General features: G+C 41.5%; 1 protein-coding gene across 1 annotated transcript in view; it reads left to right on the plus strand.

The window, feature by feature from the left end:
• The window catches only part of RAB3C (RAB3C, member RAS oncogene family), a 123,186-nt gene extending 113,434 nt beyond the window's left edge, over positions 1-9,752 (plus strand). The window contains exon 5 of the mRNA XM_064642086.1: positions 1,637-9,752. Coding sequence (XP_064498156.1) covers positions 1,637-1,824 — 188 coding nt within the window. The 3' untranslated portion in view covers positions 1,825-9,752. The remainder of the gene's footprint in view (positions 1-1,636) is intronic.
• Positions 9,753-18,751: the final 8,999 nt, after the last annotated feature.

Genomic DNA, 18,751 nt, shown 5'->3' on the forward strand with positions numbered 1-18,751 from the left:
ACATGGAAAATCTCTTCTCTCCATCAATAATGAGCAGAGGAAAAAAATCCTGAAGAAAATATCAAAAGCTATAGAACTGAGGCCTCATACACAGGGATTTTAGAAGTTTAGGATGTCTAAGCACTCTTAGTAATAATAAATGCAAGATGAGTCGGGAGGGAAGGAGAGATCATGGGAAAAAAGATCTGCAAAATATTCCATAACAAAATGAAAACAGCCAAAATTCAGGTGTTTATTACAGGCACACTCCACTAGGAAAAATGCTCTATGTCTCTTAGGAACTTTTCCACAGACAGTGTTTCAGTTAAACAAACAAACAAAAGGAACCAATCTAATTTATAGGGAAGTTTTGTATAAGTTAATTTCCAAGGCTGTCCAAAATTCCCACCTGAACAGTTCCTGTAAAGAATAGTGTTTCCTTTGTTGTAGAGGCAGCTGGTTCCTTTGTTGTTGAGGCAACTGGGAGTTTAGCCACTCTCCCACAGGTCAGTGCATGGTCTATTCTGTGCAGCAGTCTAGCGGGGAAGTTCCAGGCAATTAATGTCTAAGGTGATGGAATACCATCATGACCTGATAACCAGCTACACTACTACTATGATTGCAATTTCTTTCTTATATCAAAATTGTATCTAAAATTTCATAGAAATCACCGTGCTGTATTGTCTATTTTTATTTTCTTTGAATAAATTAGTTTGTGCTAATTGTACCCTTTATTTGACTTGGAGAATGCCTCTAAAGTTTTTTATGATGTCCTTAATGCAAAACATCTTCACCATGACAGTGGGCCTGTTTTCTCAATCCTATGCATGTTACAGTGTTTCCCAAAATGGGTCTCCTCTCTTCTTTGTGACTCTTTTCCTTTCACTTTCTGCTTTTCTCTGTCCAGATCTCTTACCTAGCTATGATATTTGACCATTTCATGATCATCTCATGTGCCAGTTATTGTCTTCTTAACTATAAAAACTGCTTCACTTATAAATGTCCTTAAGATTTATTCTTCCCATCGTCTTCTCCAAGGCTGGACCCAAACTGGACCCAAAGCCACCAAAATTCTCCACGAGAATGTGGGTGCCATTTCTCAGGCATCCTCTCATTGTCACTAAACCCTTCTGCCCCAAGCATTCATGTCTAACCTTAGCAAATATCAAATTGCAAAAATTTTTCCTTGTCTTGGTTGTTTTTTACCTGTACTTTTCCAAATGTAGTTTTCTATTTTGGCACCAGCTTGATAACACTATGAAAGTGGATGTTTCCAGCTGAATAATGCTCCGAGGAACATAATAGTTAGAGATGGAGCAGCAGATTATTCCTTCCCAATGGCTGCATATATAGGGTGTTTCTAAAATAATACATTCAAAACGGTATCAATTTTTAGATTAGAATGTTTTAAAGTAGAGTTTGACTGAGGGAATATATTCGGAACAGTCCTGACTTTATCTGGCTTTATATAAAGCAAACAGCAAATAGTGTATTTAATCTGATTGTGTTAAAATTTGAATTGCTCTTCTTGTATGTGTCCTTTCACATGTTTCCTTTCTGAGTGTCTCTCAACTCTTCCTTGGCCAAGAGAAGTTTGTATATTTGTCGGAGAAACTGAAATATGCATAGAACATAAACGTGTTGTTTATTTTCTTAGGGTTTGAATTTTTTGAAACAAGTGCCAAGGAAAACATTAATGTCAAGCAGACATTTGAGCGACTTGTGGATATCATCTGTGACAAAATGTCAGAAAGTCTGGAGATGAATCCCACCATTGCTGCCAGCAACCAGAATACACGGCTAAAGGACACCCCTGCTCCACAGCAGCCCAACTGCAGCTGTTAATGCAGCTATCAGCAAAGGCTCCAGTGTGTTCCATTGCCAACAGAGTTTTTCAGAGTGTTTATGAATAGTCTATATGCCTTTATTTACACTGTCTTATTAATTTATTTGGGAAAACAGTCTTATTTTATGTCAGCAGCAGTTTGAGTATGCATATGGAGATGGAGCAATTATTAGTCTGAAAGGATGATCCATATTTTAGAATCTGACTTTTGCATGCAGCCTGGCTATTAATTTCTCTTTTCCTTTTAGTGTTTTACATAACAATTACTTCAGCTGGTGCCATGTCCTCAGAGCACATTTGCCTAGAATTGTCTCTCACTTCATCACTTTCAAGTTATATAATGAAATCCATAGGGTAGTGGCCAGGGAGTTTTAGAATAAGCCTCCCGATGTCACTTATATATTATCCTGACTGAAAATGAATTTAGAAGTATCCTTGTAGTGAGACAATCCCTCATTCTGTCCAGGTCATTTGTATAAGGGACACTTCCTGTAGCACATTACCTTGGCAAATCTACATTCAATATGTTACACATCCTGGCTGACTGGAAACTGCAGAGGTTGTAAAGAAGTTAGTTCCTGGACCCAAAGCCACCAAAATTCTCTGTGAATTTCCAGTTGGACGGTAATCAGTCCAGACCCTCAGAGATAATAAGTACTTTATCCTGTCTGGATAGCTAGTGTGTTTACTTTTCCATAGGAGCTGCATGTCTATCTAATAACTTTCTGAAACTAGGCTTAATTTCTCATTCCATCATTATGGAGATCCCAGTCTTACCTACACCTATAGTGGAGGGCTGGTTAACTCTTTCCATTTCTGTATGTGAGATATTAACCACAAAGTTCTATATTATCCCTGACAGAGCCAAATCCATTGTGCTTGGTTGTTCATAGCCAATAATTTCCTTATCATGTTGCTGTCAAACCTCCATGCTTTGATTTTCAGGAATTTAATCTCCTGTTCAGTCACTGAGACAGCCACCACTGGCTACAAACACCTGTATTTTACTTAGACCTATTGCAGAAGTGCTGATGGTGTCAGTGAACTGAAGTTTGACCTCATTTTTTCCATCTATTTTGGCAAGAGAATTGGAATTTTTAAAAGTGTAGGAGTAATAAAAAATTGTCAAGGACATTTCTAGTCTTAGGCTGAATACATTAATAAGATGAGCAGAAGGCTGTGAAGATAGCAGAATAAAGTACACAAATTATTTTTAATAAAGTGTTAAAAAAGTCATATTTCACAGTTTTTACTCCTTTAAGTAATTGCTTACATCTGTGCCCTGGAGTACTTTGTACAAGTGCTTTACTTGCATTACAATGACATTTTTTAACTAAACAGCATAATTGAAGAAGCATTGACTATTTTATTATTCCAGTTAGACAGAATTTAGGACAAGGCTGACACTTCTTAAACCGTCTGCAGTGGGAAAATGAAAACATATAAAAAACCCCAGAAGTAACACATGGTACTTGAAATGGCTCACAACTGCAAAGAAATCCCTCTACACACTTTATGTCATTTGAAGGTAATTTATGTAACTCCTGATACACAATAAGAGAAAATGGCCCCTTTTTTTTAACTGATTAAATAATCTACATACACTTTGACAGAGTAAAAATTCCTCCCAAACAAGGCATATAGACACATGTAAAATGGGCATACCATGAGGGTGCCTACATTGGCTGCATAACTTAAATGAGTAAAAGTTCTTTGTTCAGTCTGGGGTTTTAAACCTGTTAGCTAGTATACTTAAGCACTTTTTTCCTAATAGACTTGGAGACCATGAAGAGAAAGCACTATCTTCTTTAGGGCCAATGAGCAGTCAAGTGGAAGAGGCATGTGCTATCCAACCCCCAGTCCTGTCTCTCTCTGGGGTGCTGCTTTTCCCTCTTTCCTCTAAGGCAATGTGTTGCTAACTGTCCTGAGAGACTTTCATTAGGACCTCTTTACCCACTAGGTACCAGCTGATTTGAAAAAAAGGAAACAATGCAAAGTTGAGGAAGCTTAGTTTGAAACAGTGGGCAGTTTTCCGTGCTTTTATTGTTAATGTGCAGTTGTTCCTACTGGAAAAAAAAGATCAGGAGAGCCTTGAGACAGAATTGAGCTTCAGGTCTCAAGTGATTTAGAAAAATCTCAGGCAAGTTGAGGAGAGAGAAGGACATAATCACATCATTCATGAACTTGGGCATATCCTGCAGATGGCTAAATGAGCAAGTATTCTTCCATCTTTGCTCTGGGATGCTTGCTGCAAAACTGCAATGAAACAAGGAAAAAACGACTTCAAGATGCCCCTTACTACAGCCACAGATGCTTGTATTCCATTGCAATGAATTTAAGACCCTCCCTGCCTCAGTATAACCATGTAGGCTCATTATATACATTATTAGCATATATATTTTTTAAAAATTTGAGTGGTAGATAAAGAGTTCTTTACATAGATGGGATTAATTAATTGCCTTTCATTTTGCATGGGCAGAAGAGTAACTAAAAAATCAGAGGGAGAATCTCTGCTTCATGTTTCTGAGACAACTAACCTCCCAGGCCTCCAGGCCGTTTGGCCTTCTGCGTGGGATGGGGAGGAAGGGGGAAGCAGCTGCCAGAGTAATGTTGTTCCTTAGAGTACCAAAAATGTCATAAAAGTTAAAAACTCATCTAAAGTACAGCAGCAGAGTCAGTATTTGAAATCTAGGAAATTTGTGTCGGCACTCAGACACTTTCGTGAAGTTCAGAATTAGATTAAATTTTTAAATTTTCTACTTGAAGTTTTTCAAAATCAGACTGTTTAAAACCCTAGGCAAACTGCTCAGACTTCTCAGTTGATACTGTTTTGAGTAGAAGGTTGGGAGGTGTGACCTGCTGAAGTCCCATCAAACCCAATTTATGCTATCATGACTTTCTCTGAAATTAAAAATGTCTGGAAGTTCAAGTAAACCTTTTCTTAACAATTTGGGTTAGCTACTTTTGGAAAAGTAGGCTTTGATTTTCTATCACAGGTTGGCTTTTGCAGCCCCATGCTTTACAGAAATATTGAGTTTTCTGCTATAAAATTTGGTCACATATAGATCATGAGCATTATGGTCTCAGTACGTCTCTCAGCTGGAACTTGCCTATTGTAGAGAAACCCTAAAGACAGAAAAGCTTTTGAAAAGTAACTTTCTATACCTTCCCCAAACATTTTAAGAATTCTGAGGGGACTAGCAGTATTGGAATTTTTATTCTATTTTAAATTATGCCTTGGCTTGTTATAGGATAGGGCATCCAAAAGCAGTCTGTGTCAATCTGGCTTGGATCCTCTTGACTTATGTGGTAGTAGTGCAGTTTTTCTTAAATTTAAGCAGGCTGAACATTTTGGGAAAACCCATCACAACTTGATCAAAGGCCTAAATTTAAGCAATCAGTGTCTTGTTCTTCACACATATCTAATAGTCACAGGCTATGAGTTGTTGGAAGAGACAAGCAGGTTTTGATTATATCCTTGATCTATCCACTAGCATAGCGAATTCCATCTAGAGCAATTACCAGGCTACAAAGCACCATATTTTAGTGATGGAAGAGGGGATACATTATTAAACTGAAGCCTGTGACAACAGATCCCAAACTACTTTCAGCCTCATCACAAACCTTGGTGAAAAAGTACTTGCACATCTTGCACCAATTTGTTGTCACTCAGCACAGAAATAGAACTGACTGTCACAGCCTAGTCACAGATACCCCCTTCAGCTGAGATTATCCAGCTGGTGAGATACAGCAGTTGACACACAGAGCATGTTAAATATCTGAGAGATCAGATGCCTTTAGACAGAGAGTCCTGAGCTCCATAGCTCCAGCTGAACTAATACTACACAACCCATTTTCCAAGTTATGATCCAGATTAAAGCTTATAGAAGCAGGATAATTCTGTGCATGGCACCAGCCTTATCATGCTCTGATAGAGTGTTGCTTGTCATACCTTCAAACTAGTACTCAGAAAATGCCCTGGGAGCACACAGGAGCATGGGATTGAGTGGTTCCTGCAGTGTCTCCTGGTACCAGCCTGCCGAACAGCTACCAAGGCCTGCTGGCTTGAACCTTCAGACGCATGTTTTTGTTTATTTTAAGAGTTCATGTTCACAAGGTCTAAGTGCAACTAACTTAATGCTGTATTTTTTATTTTTATTGTTGGTGAGTAGACCAATTTATTTAGACTTTATTAATACTTGTTCATTTGCTGGTTTAAGTGCATGTGAACTAGCCTGATTTTCTGTCAAAAAATACTCTTTCTCTCTGAACAGCTGTGTGTCTGTTACCTGGAACTGTTTGTTCCTTTGTGTTTATACTTAATGTAATGCCTAGAGAAACTACCTGAGTGACTACAACTATGTGGCCTTTTCCAGAGCACCAGTCTGTACCACCTGCACCTTCTTTATTTTAGAAATGAAGTGCTATTTCAGGATACAGAAAACCTGCTGGAGTTTGATCCTAACTTTGTGAATGCTTTGAGTTTGCCATTTTTAAGAAAAAAATAGTCACAAAAATTCTACATTTGATGTGGATGCGTTTGTTTTGTCTGTAGCAGATAAATGATGCTGCAATTGCATTCAAAAAGAAGCCCTCTCCCAAACTCCACTCCTCCCCAACTACTCTTTTTTGTATTTGTTTGTGAGAGATAAGTTTTATTATTTGCATTTTTACAGCATCAACTAAATTTCTGTTCTGCTGACCGACTGATTCCTTCTTGGCCTGTTTTATATGGACACACAGTGTATAAGCCTAATTCTTGTTTAGGATGACAGATATGTGAGATCATGAGTTTGAATCCTCATAGATAAGCCCTCAGGGGTGTAAATCAACATATCTTTACCTATGCCAACAGGGGAGTAGATTGTGTTAATTTACACCATTTAATCCATACATTCTCACTCCAGACTCTCCAAGGTTCATTATTTGTCAAGTCCCATTTAAAGAGGCAACTCATTTCAATTATTTGAATGAATTCTACCAGTTTTATTTATTTAGGGGTGCATGTAGTTCACCTCCGCAAATTAAGCTTTTTTTTCTTTTTTGGTTTGGTTTGGTTTGGTTTATCCATGGATGTTCAGTGAAGCAGAATTTGTAACACATAGTATGCACATATACACAGCAGTACATCTTTGATACTCATTCAGTCCCCACTGTTACTTTTTCATGTTCAGTGCCACCTTCCCTAAATGTCACAGTGGAATTTATCCATAAATTGTCATTACCACTGGAAATCAAATGTGTAACATTTGAAGACCATACTTTTATTATCCATGGTTCCAGCAGAGGTAGATGGCTTGTCATTTGTAGAATAAGGTATCTTGTATTGATCGGGGGGGAGCAAAAATGCTAATTTTCCAATAACTTCAGGATCATGCATAACACACAGAAATGAAAGCTAGAGATTGCTCACCACTCCTGGTGATAAATTTCCTTGAGTAATTCTGACATGTACCTGCAACTAGTGATAAAAGAAATGTTTGTGCTGTAAGTCCTGTTCAGTATTTTGTCAGTAATGTCAGATACGTTGTGACTCAGTTGGGCTGTCACAATGTGTAATCTATATACTAGTGTTCGTGGATTTCAAATGTCTTAAATGTTGCATGAAATTATGTTACAAAAACTAGATATGTTTTCTATTTTTGAATACCTCAAAACTGAGGGATCATGGGCCAATAAGTGCAATATTTAATTATTTACTCAGTGTATATAAACCTGTGTGAAAGGGAGAAGCATCATGTATGTGTGATAAGCTGTTGATGATGCCTTTGTGGCTTAAGATTTCCAGTAGATGTACGTGTCTTTTAGAAAAATTCTAAAGTAAACACTTTACCAGTGTAGTGTGAGGATATTCTTAAGTAACTTGAACTATTTTTCATATATGAGACAATGGTAAAAGATATTTGTATGTTTACTGCAAGTGCATGTCAAGTTTACTTTTAGAGTTTTGAGTGTCCTTTTCTGAAAATTGTCATGTTACACTAACACTAGTGGGACAGCACTTTCAGTCAGAAGATGCCTGTAACCATTGCTAGACTGTCCATCCATATTTTAAAGCATGTTCTCTAGAAGCATTAAAAGAACTTAAGAACTCAGCAGTTAAGTTATTTAGAGTCAGCTACATGCTCTGTCTGCCTGTATTGTATAATATCATACGAGCATGTTTTCTTTAATCTGATACTGTTAACTCAATACTTACCTGAAATACTAAATAGGGGTACCTGATATGCTTGCAGATGACTTGTCAAACTTCAGTTGATGCCCTGGGTTAACACTTTTGGGAACAGCTTTGAAGGTCACACTCAGCAGCACAGCACAGTGGATGCTGACCTTAATTAGTCACTTCTGACATTTAAGTTTCTTAGCTTCTCTAGATTCTAAAGATGGAAGACACATCCTTAAATATATTGACCCACGTTCTTCACTCCATGTCACTCAAAGTTCAACAACTCCACTGTTAGGAATAAAGCTGAGGCACAAATGGAAACAAAAGGCAGGTCAAAATCTAACCATGAAATTAACAGGAGACATCCAATAATTTATTTTTCTAGCTTTTTTTTTTTTTTGCTAACCTTGGATATTTCTAGTAGTTCTCAAAGAACATGAGCAAGGCCAACACTAGTTAGCAACACCCTTGGGTACAGTCGGGACCTTAAACCCTCAATCACTGGTCCTGGTCTGCCGTGGGTTCACAGCCATGCCCACAGAGTCTGGTAATTCTTGCTATATCTCTGGTTTCAAAGGAATATGTCTTCTGTCTTGGGAATTTGCTAAATATATATATGTATAAGCCACTGTATCTGGGCCATGGGAGGAACTGGTTTTGCTGAACAAATTTCATTAAAAAGTATATTCATTAGTACCATACGAAAGTACATAAGTAGATTTTTAGTTTGATCTGATGCATTTTTGTGACAATGTATAAGGTAGATTTAGGTTTTGGGGTTTAGTTGGGTTTTGTTTGGTTGGTTTTTTGTTTTTTGTTTTTTTTTTTTTTTTAATTAGCTTGATCAGGAAAATAATGAAACTCTAAGGCCTGCTGGAAACCAGTAAGTATCAAGGTTTTCCTTTCCTGTGCCATCAAATAGTTTCTCTGAGATAGCCAGATTGCATTAAGTAGCACAGGACAGTACTTACAATGACCTGAAAAGTCCTTAAAATTCTCATTTTCTTTGTACCTTCTGCTATTAAAACTTCTGCAAAATTATACAGAAGACCAGGGTGAAATGAAAATGTATATGGAGAAAAAAATGGGGATTATTAATCAAAAAAAGGAAATTCTCAGCATCATTGTAGCTGAGCAAGAGACAAAGTAGCAGTCATAATATGAGGTACCACTTTATAAATAGAGATATACAATATACAGACTGCTACAGGACTATGTAAACTTTTTATTGCTAAGTGACCTGACAGTTCAAGGGCTGGCAGATAATTTTACCTAGATTTTTTATTATTCCTCATAGGCATGTGATTACATGCAAAAAGATAAATGCTTACCTTGAAAATATGTAGCTTTTCTGGTTAACTCAAACTAACTTGTTAAAGGAATTGTTCTTAAAGAAAAGTTGAAGTACTTGCTTAGGATACCTTTGTGAGGGGGTGAGACTCAATCTGTGCCTTCTCCCCTGACTCTTATTGCAATATAGTTACTGTGGTTTTAAAAAATATGTTAGTTAGAATGCTGCTGGGTGTCAAATTTTGTGAATCTTCTGCATACGTCCACAGGAGCTCTTTCTGAATGTGAAGTACAAGTTTTATCTATGTGGAGAGTTTTAATTCTGTGAGGACATAGAGACCATGTGTATTCCATTGGGTAATGTGTTTGTATGTGACTTCTGTATACCAAGTGGATTTTGCTTAATTTTTTTCTGGATTTTTTTTTCCCTTTTGCGATTACAATAAATATTCAAGAGTCTATATTCATGAATATCTCAGCTGTGGTGACATGGTCTTACACCCCACACCATGTTTATTTTCATTCACCTACTAGACTGGGAGAGAATCACTTCATTTTTGACAAAATGACAGACAAAATACCACATCTGTAATAATTAATTTTATTAATATCATCTCAGTAGTACTGGTGATTGTAGTTCTGTATGAATTCCACAGAACTCACTGGAGACTTTGCCCTAGTAGTCTGAAGGAGAAAGGTATTTCCTTAGAAAAGGCATGCTGCTCTCTCAGCCTATATGCTGACCATTTAAAATAGGGCAAAGTTTTTTTCTTTTGATGTTTCACTATCCAAACTGTTAAATAGTATATGTACTTTTTGGATGCTGTTATTAGTTGGTCAGGTAATCTTTGTCCAAATGAACCATCTCAGATGTGGTGGGTGGTTATTTCACACAAATTGTGATATATAGCTGTCCAGTTATTGTTTTTTCGTACATAAATGCACGCGCACACACACACACACACACACTCTTGTGCTAATTTGAATTCTGCTGTGACTCCTGAATTTATCTTCCCTCCATAAAAGTCCTAATCTTCAATCAATCTGTTGAACAAGTTGCACTATCCCCTGTGTCCTCTAGCTCCTGTGATCAGGTATTCACATGCAAACTCTTTTAGCACATGCCCGCTCTTGTTGTTCTGCTGTGTTTAAGCCAAGTTCCCCTATTTTTCTGGTATATTTACATCTCATCTGCAAAATAAATATGATAACTGTGTAATTCCCTCTCAACATCAAGTGCTTCCTAGCTTTTTGTGATCCTGTATCTCTAGAGAGGTTTCTGCTGAAGGGCCTACCTGTGCAGCTCACTGCCCTCGCTCATACAGCTTCTATTTCTAGTAGAGACACTTGTCATCAAATTACTTCTGATGATACTGGCAAAATAGTGGTTTTTTCCATCCACCTCCTTCATGCCATTGCTCCATGAGATTCACCCTAATGAACTTGCTTCACATATTTAGGGGGATTGCAAGACAAGAGAATGAAGTGTAAAAGGGGAAGGTTAACAGGGAAGAAATAGATGACTTCTGACAGATACCTTGGAATGACAACGTTTTTGAACTGCTGTTACTTTGAACATGCTGAAACTTATATAGAACTAAATTGGACAAAAATCACAGATAGGTAGATGAAAATGGTGATCTACTAGAATAAAACCTCAGCAAGAGATCTTTCATGCTCAAGGAAACCCATTTTTATCCTATTTCCAGTTAGAAGGCTGGAGATAGAAAGTTGCTAACCACCAAGAAAATATACATCACAAATGATGATGGCAAGGGGAGATGTAAAGTGACACAGAAAAGATTCCCAACTTAGAGTAAGAAAGGGAAAACAAAATATCCCAGTGTCGTGAGGGTGGATGACTTAGCAATGTGATCCACCAAAATCGAGAAAGACAAACTGTGGGCTTACACCCAACCAAGGGGACTCAGCAAGGTAATGGAAAACTGAGACAGTTAAGTGCAAGGAGGGTTAGTTGATTTCTGTACAGACCTGTGCAACTCTTGAGCTGCAAAGTGAAAAACACAGGTACCTTCAAAAATCTTCTCAATTGCCTTTCTATATCTGTGTGTCTGTTGGCACTCATGCAAGATCCTGAAGAATTAAATTATAAGACAGGAGATTTAGAAAAAAAGATTGCTTTAAGTCATGGTGAACGTAGGTTGTGAGTGGCAGGCACATGCAGTGGGAAGCTGGTATGAGGTCCTGTGCTCCATGATATCCTAGCCAAAACCTAATATTACACTCCGCTTTGCAGCGGCTGCCCCAGAGGAGGGTATCTGGGACCTCCACAGGCAGCATCACACTCTTCTGAGGAGATACAACCTTTTCCTCATGCACAAGCACACATGAAGAGTGACCTTGGACTGACAAATTATCCCCCTTAATGAGGCAGTGCAGCTTACCTGATACAGCTTGGCCAGGTGCAGACATCACCACGTTCACAGCAGAGCAGAGCAGCCTCACTCTGTGGCCCCTGCAAGGTTTTCTGAGGCCCCAGGAAGTGTGTCCTCACTTGTTTCAAATCAATGCCTGTGGTTAGAAAATAAGTCTATGAATAGCTGTAGAGCATCTGGAGATGCCACACAGGATATCTGCCTCTGACCAGACTCTTGAAGTTTTAAAGTTTAGATAATGTTTTAGGAATGTTAGATCAGGCAGCTATTTTTTTAAAAACTCTGCCCTGTTCTTCTTTCAAGATGTACCCTAAGAGATACAGCATATATTTGTTTTAATTGTTATCTTTAATACTCAGCAAAGCAAGGAGAACGCTTATCCCCCGACCCCAGCCCTACCAGCCCCTGTGCAGGCCAGCAGCATGATGCACACAGCCTTCTCTGCCAGCCATGCCCTGCAGCTGCAAGGCAGCCGTCAGCTCAGGCAACATCTGGTGTGTTGGGTGGAACCTGCCTTTGGGCCATCTCTTTTATTCCTGTTGGGGAACAACACTAAAAATTGTGTAGAAAATAAAGCCCATTTCAAATTGCAGTTTCTCTCTTCAGTAATTAACAATGAGGAGATGAGTTTTCTGATGCCGTCGCTGCGTGATGGCACATAACCATCCACATGCCACCTGGCAAAGCAGAAAAACACTAAGGTTTTAGTGTCTAACTACAGTCAACAGGGAACAAATGTTACCTTGTGTCTATGCAGAATAAAATTATCTGCTCTAGCATCACTGACAAGCTGATTAAATAGCTTCCTTTTACCTCACAGGTGCCTCACCTTTACCTCACAGGGAATGGGGACCATCTACCAGGATGGAGGTACTTGTCCATGTTAAGTCTACAGAAGGTCACGTAACGTAGGGCACACACAGGATTTCAGACACAGCCTTTCATTTCAAGAGTCCTATGCCCTTGGTCGATAGGCTGGCTGCACATTCAGGGGGTCCCACAGAGCATTTTCCTACTTAAGAAAGAGGCGTGCACGACGCCACAGCTCCTGGAGCTGAGCGACAGCCCGGCTGCTGCCCTGGGGAGCACCACTGCCCAGGAGGACTATTGCTCCCCGGGGTGCTGCGCTGAGCCGGAGCCGGAGGGGAGCCCCCGGCCACGCCTGGCCACCAACGGCGTCCCCTGCGAGCACCCTGGCGAGCCGCAGGTCCAGGAGAAGCTCAAGCAGCTGCAGCTGGGCAGGGGTCCAGCCCCAAGGCTGGCACGGCACCCACAGACTCCTCCTGCCTACTGACACCGCCCACTACCTCCCTGAACTTCGACTCCGGGAGCCCGGAGTCCCCACAGGGCACGGGCAAGGGGCTGCAGGACCCCCGGAGGAACGGGATGACCGGCAGCAAGGGCAGCACCCCCGAAGGTACAGAACGCTGGCGCTGCCCAGGGGTGGTGAGGATGGGTGTGGGCGGTGCCAGAGCCGTAGGCCGCTCTCTCCGCTGCCAGGATGTTCGCCGACCCCCTACGACTACCCCACGGCGGAGTCTTCCAGCCGCAGCTCTGCCACCGACGACTTCTGCTACGTCTTCGTGGTGGAGCTGGAGAGGGGACTCAGCGGGCTGGGCATCTAATAAAAGATGGGTGCTTTCTATACCGTGTTATTAGGGGACATAAGTACCTGGCCCTGGGATGAACATTTCCATCTGGAAATGGCCTAATTCCCCTTCTATGTGTGACTTCCAGTTTTCTTCCACTATTTACTTTCCTGAAATATAATAATAGAGATTCCAGAAGTATAAGAGCAGGGATTTTTTCCTATTTCCTTAGCGTATAAAATCTTCACCATTACATTTCAGAGGAAGCCCAAAAGACAATTTATTAATCTGCCAAGCCTTCTCTTCTGTGTTATCAGTCTTGGCTAAAGGTAATCTGTCTGCACAGTCCTGTAATTCAGAAATCACTAACTCAGAGTGGCAGGTGCCTGGCAACTGCTAACAATGAAAAATGGAGAAATCACAGAACTACATTTTGGAGATGTGCTGGCAACACATCCCTCCTGCAGTGGGCTAATTAGTGGATTAACCTCTTCAGCTTGGGTAAGAGGCCTTTGTGTCTCAGTGCTAAGCAAACAGATGCTTTCTCCTCCATTCACCACTTATATTCCAAAGAGAAACTGTGACCTTTTAGTGCTGGGATTCTGGGAAGTGAATTTTTTTTTTCTTTGAAAATGAGGTCTCATAACCAGAAGAACCATTCACTTTACCAGGAAAGATGTGAATAAATGCAGCACTCAGTAATAAACCATGACATACAGGCATGGTGATGATGACAGGTAAGCCACAGCAGGGAAAAGGAGCTGGGCCTGGATGGTTTTGATGACCACAAATACTGTTCAAGGCCACTTCCAACTATGAGCAATGGAAACTATGATCTTGTGGGCAGCCACTTTCCTGGTTGTCTGTTTGCCTTCAACCACTCTTCATAATCCAGCCATGAGGTTTCTGAGCTCTACATTTGCTCAGAAGGTGCTGCTTCAGCCCAACAGTGGGGTGTCACAAAGCTGATATAATGGCCTCATCTCATAGTGCTACAAGAAGGTATGAGAAAAGTGCAAAAGGAAGGTACATCTGAGAGTTGCACAAAATCTTGGTGTAAAGGCAATACTCTTCAGGAATAGGAGTAAAGTTGGTAAATCAGGAATTACCTAGTCCTTTTGTCCATTTTAGAGCTCCCAGGGCATTTGGCAAGTCAGAGGCCTGATATGAGCACTTGGTAAAGCTTGCCATGGGTCTTACACCCCAGGCTATGCACACTTAAATAGAGAGATGCCACGTTTGATCAACAGAACAGCATGCTGTAGCCCCATGCTTCCAGTCCTCAAATTAGTTGTGTTATTTCAGCATAACATGGAACTGCCTGGTGTTAATGGGCTTATCTAAAAATTTTACTTTTTTCTTTCTTTTTCGTTTTTTTCATTGAAATGAAAATCAGATGCCAGAAATGTCTTTTAGCTCACTGTCATTTCTGGTCTCACAGCAAGAACCTGACAACAGCCCATACAGATCCTGTGGACTAAAATTTACCCTGGCTCCCTCCCAGTCCCTTTTTCTCCTGGCCCTTCAGGAAGGAGCAGTGGATGTCTCTCTCTGTGCAGTTTATGGTTGCATTAGATAGCCCTCTAATGTGTGTGTGCCACAACTGCACTGCGCTATGCAGTGCAGCTGCTCTCAGCTGCCTGGGAGGGACTTGTTCTGTCTGCTGTCACCTGCCAAACAGCAAGGGGAGACACAAGAGAGGAAAAATTAACCTTTTTGTAATAAATTGCCTAAGAAAGGAAGAATCTGTAAGATAAGGGACTTTCCTGAATACGTTTGCAGGCTGAGAGTCACAGCAGCAACTTCAACCTTCAAAGCTGGGGTTTTTAGAAACACCACAGAAATCCATACTGGGAGAAATCAGGGGACAGGGCAGAGGCTGACGCAATGCATGGAGCAAGATGGGCACCAGGATGTACCCTGGGCACAGTCAAGAGGGAGGATGCAAGGAGGCAGCTTTGGGGTATGTAGCTGGAGCTGGGCAGCATCAGGGGAGATGGCATGGGCATGTAGAGGTATGAGAGCTGGTAGACAGAGGGACAGAAGAATGTGGACTTCAGGAAATACTTGATGAAGAGGGAGAAACTAAGCAATCCGAGGACTATGAAGAGTGGGAAAGAGATGGAGGAGCTGGCAGAACACCCTGCTAGTGGGAAGCAAGAGTGATGTCTCACTGCAGAGCTGCTGAGTACACCTCTGCTGCTACCAGTGGATCTGAAGATGAATGTCACGCTGAGATGTTCATAGGGGCTGGAATGGCTTATCTAATTTGGTTCAGCAAATGTGTATAAAATACTTTGATTAAGTCATGACAATTTTTTGTTTGAATTAAAAATGAGGATAAAACAAATCAAAATACTGTGATCGTTTACAAAGGCCAGATCTGGGCAATAAACAATCTGAACTTCTTTTGTTCAGTAAGGAAATCCCTTTCTCCAAAAAGCAAATTTTTTTTTAATTATTTTTTTTAGAGCACTTTTCCTTGGGAGCAGTTTTCAGTTTTCATGGAAAAAGTTTCCACTTTTAACACACTCACTCAACACTAAAGTGAGTGCTTAGTGAGCTTGCAATGCACACTGCTGCACAATGTACAGTCACTTTGACCACCTTCCCAACCCTGGTTGACAGTGGCTGAACATGAGTCAGCAGTGTGCCCACGGGGCCAAGAAGGCCAGTGGCCTCCTGGCTTAAATCAGAAACAGCGTGGTCAGCAGGACTAGAGAAGTGATCATCTCTCTACACCAGTGAGGCCACACCTCGAATCCTGTGTTCAGTTCTGGGCCCTTCACTACAAGAAAGACATTGAAGTGCTAGAGCGAGACCAGAGAAGGGCAACAAAGCTGATGAAGTGTCTGGAGCACAAGTCTTATGATGAGTGGCTGAAGGACCTCAGAGTGTTCAGCCTGGAGCAGAGGAGGCTCAGGGGAGACCTTATCACTCTCTACAACTACCTGAAAGGAGGATGTAGCAAGGTGGGGATCAGCCTCTTCTCCAAAGTAACATGCATGCAACAGGACAAGAGGAAAAAGCCTCAAGTTGAGCCAAGGGAGGTTTAGACTGGATATTAAGAAAGATTTCTTCACTGAAAGGATGGTCAGGCATTGCAACAGGCTGCTCAGGGAAGTGGTGGAAACACCATCCCTGGAAGTCTTCAAAGAACATGTGGATATGGCACTTGAGGACACAGTTTAGTGGTGGATTTTGCAGTGCTGGGTTAATGGTTAGCCTTAATGGTCTTAGGAGTCTTTTCAAACCTAATGATTCTATGACTCTATTCTGCAGTTCCTCCACCTTACCCCATAGCTGTGTGCTGGAGGACAAACTGTACAGACGAGCATCACTATATTCTCTTAACAGGGCAGCTCTAAAACCAGGTCTAAAACCACCACACCTGATGAACGTGCATTTTGTGGATCCCCTCCCGAGTGCAGCAAGGCAGGACATAACTCCCACCGGGAGCAGAAGCGGCGGCAGAGGGAGCAGCGGAGCCGCGCAGCGCGCCTCCTCCGCCGTCTCCTCCCTCCTCCCCCCTCCGCCCCTATCGGCACGCAACTGGGGTTGCTGTGCCCCTTTCATACTTTGCCAGCATATTCGTGGGTCGCTCCCTGCAGCTTGCCTTTATGTGTGTGCACAAAGCTTTCCCCATTCTCCTGCTCAGAAAGAGCGGGAGGAGGGCTGTTCTCTCCACGCCAGAAACGAGCGGCCTCGCTTGGCCACACTGTGGCGGCATGGCCTTTTTTTTAGCTCGGTGCTTTCTCATGGATTCCTGGCAGATGCCCTTATCTGCTACCTTTACCTGCACGGATCTAAGCGTGAGAAAGATTTCTTCTCCACTCCAGCCCTCTCATTTTTATTCCCACATGTACCCCATCCTGCTCTGCCCACAGCACATATTTTGGCAGCTGCTAACACTTTTCAACTCTGTCCTTAATTAAAGACTTCAATAATGTCAATTCAATAATGTTCTTCTAATTTCCCATATAACATATTGGCTTCATCCCTTCTATTGTCTGGTGCATAAGGTTTCTCGTCCATACTCCAAGTGTGTCTGGGTTGTGTGTTTAGTGTATTAAGAGTTTCTGCTTAGGTGAAGGACAGAAAGCGCAAGAAGGAAAAACATTTCATGCTGTCAGCTCTCAAGAAAAGGAAAAAAAAAAAGCTCTGAAGGAAAATGACCAACGATGGTCTCACGCCATCCCTTGTGGGCTTCCACCTCCCCATTTAAGCTCAGCACTGTAGTGCTCCATCTGCTTGTGATACCTCCCACAACCAGCCTTTCTCCAAGCACCAAGGGCAAGAAATTCCCTGGAGAACTAATGCGGAGAGACTCTTTAATCATTTCCTACCAGCTCCAAGACAAGAAATTATAGTTCCACAGCCAGAAAAAAACTCAGGATTTACAAGCTTGGAGCCTTACCAAAACTTCAGCATTTTTTTCAGGCAGCAAGGATAGTTGTGCATTTGCAAACACTTCCAGGTGGGTTCACAGGGTCACCCAAACACACTTTCCTGTTTAGGCCCTGCAATTCAGCCAGAAGCAGGAGTTGCTGCTGCACAGGACCCACAGCCTGCAGTGGCCTGGGCAGGAGGCTGGCAGACAGTCAGAGCTTCCCACCCACAGCAGCTGCAGAGAGGGGGAAACACATAGCTTTAATGTAGGCCCTATGATGCACAGTGTACTGTTTTTGTGAGCAGAGGTTTCATATCTCTCCATTTCTCTACCATTTATTGCCTCCATCTTCTGACCCTAGGGATAGGAGTAGGACATAGCTGGTTTCAGGGGCAAAATAGGAAACACCTTTCCCCCTTCTTTGCAACCTAATGCATCCCATTTTCTAGCAGAAAAAGTATCCTGACATGTCATGGGAAGAGGTTTTGCCAAGAGAGCAAAGCAAGGAAATTTTACTCAGTGTATAGGCAAAACGCCCTTTAACATGCTATGAATGATCCCCTTCTACCTTTGCTTTCCCATGTGGTTGGCATGTGATACATGAGGCTACAGTCTGCAAATATGGTGTATTCCACTGCTAGTTCCCATGATATTATTGGAGTTCACACCCTTTCCAGGATTTATCTTAAAATCCTAACTCTAATGCTAACTCCTCAGAATGCTCAAAAAAATGCTGACATTTTCCAAAACATTTATTATACAAGTAAATTTTCAAACCACAATTTTAAAGGTTACCAGACAGACCCACTAGTGAAAGGACAGGAACACTGAATGTGTTTCTTATTAACTCATTGCCCAGTAGAAGTGGGCCTGCTGCTTACTTGTGCTCTTCCACCTGGGCAGTACTCTGCATGGGATGTGGAGGGATCAGGGATAGGCTGGTCCTACTCTTCACTGGGCAGAGACTGTGTATCTCAGACCTCCTCATCCTTCTGTCAACCCCAGATATGAGGGCCACCAGGTTTGAAAGCCTTGGGTAGGCATTTACATTAACTAGAGTTTTATAGCTTTGAGAGAGAGCAGAGCTGGCTTCAA

Source organism: Pseudopipra pipra, chromosome Z, assembly GCF_036250125.1.
Source record: "Pseudopipra pipra isolate bDixPip1 chromosome Z, bDixPip1.hap1, whole genome shotgun sequence".
Lineage (NCBI taxonomy): Eukaryota > Metazoa > Chordata > Aves > Passeriformes > Pipridae > Pseudopipra > Pseudopipra pipra.